The following is a 632-nucleotide window of genomic DNA, read 5'->3' as shown; positions in this document are numbered from 1 at the left end:
TCAGGATAAGTGGATGAAGTCTTTTGACAACAACCCAGGGAAGTCTCTGTGTCACAAAGCCTGGTTATCATGGAGGACTGCTGCCCCTGGGAAGGATAAGCCCTGGGCACCAGTACAGACCAGAAGCGCCTGGCAAGGGGGCAGCTCTGTGGGGAAGGCCCTGGCGCCCTTGTGTGCAGTGAGCTGAGCTGGCCCGGGCAACAATGAGGGCCAACAGCATCCTGGAGCAGAGACCATAGATCAAGGAGACTGATTATCCCCATTACTTGGCACTTGATAGACCACATCAAGGAGACAGTGGGACCAATTCTGTTAGACGCCACCAGGACGGTTGGGGCAGGAGCACTGTGAGGGGAGATGGCTTTGGGGAGGGGACCCAACCGCAGACCCCAGTGCCTGTGGGGAGGTACCTGAGAAGATGGACCCAGGCTCCTCACAGTGGTGGTGCGGCAGGAGGGCAGGAGACGACAGGCAGATGTTGACACACAAGAGGTTCAGGCTGGTCGTGAGAAAACGCCGTGAGGCCAGACGAGCCCTGGATCGGCTGCCCGGGCACACCGTGCAGGCCTGGGGACCCGACGGGACCCAATCCTGGGCACTCAGGCCCGACCCCACCCGCCGGCTGTGGGGCG

At 61.1% G+C, this 632-nt stretch overlaps 1 protein-coding gene across 1 annotated transcript in view; it reads left to right on the top strand.

The window, feature by feature from the left end:
* Positions 1 to 418: 418 nt before the first annotated feature.
* UBE3D (ubiquitin protein ligase E3D) overlaps positions 419 to 632 on the top strand; it is a 51426-nt gene continuing 51212 nt past the window's right edge. The window contains exon 1 of the mRNA XM_009887521.1: positions 419 to 629. Coding sequence (XP_009885823.1) covers positions 419 to 629 — 211 coding nt within the window. The remainder of the gene's footprint in view (positions 630 to 632) is intronic.

Source organism: Charadrius vociferus, unplaced genomic scaffold (genome assembly GCF_000708025.1).
Source record: "Charadrius vociferus isolate BGI_N301 unplaced genomic scaffold, ASM70802v2 scaffold185, whole genome shotgun sequence".
Lineage (NCBI taxonomy): Eukaryota > Metazoa > Chordata > Aves > Charadriiformes > Charadriidae > Charadrius > Charadrius vociferus.
This window is presented reverse-complemented; position numbering and strand designations above follow the sequence as displayed.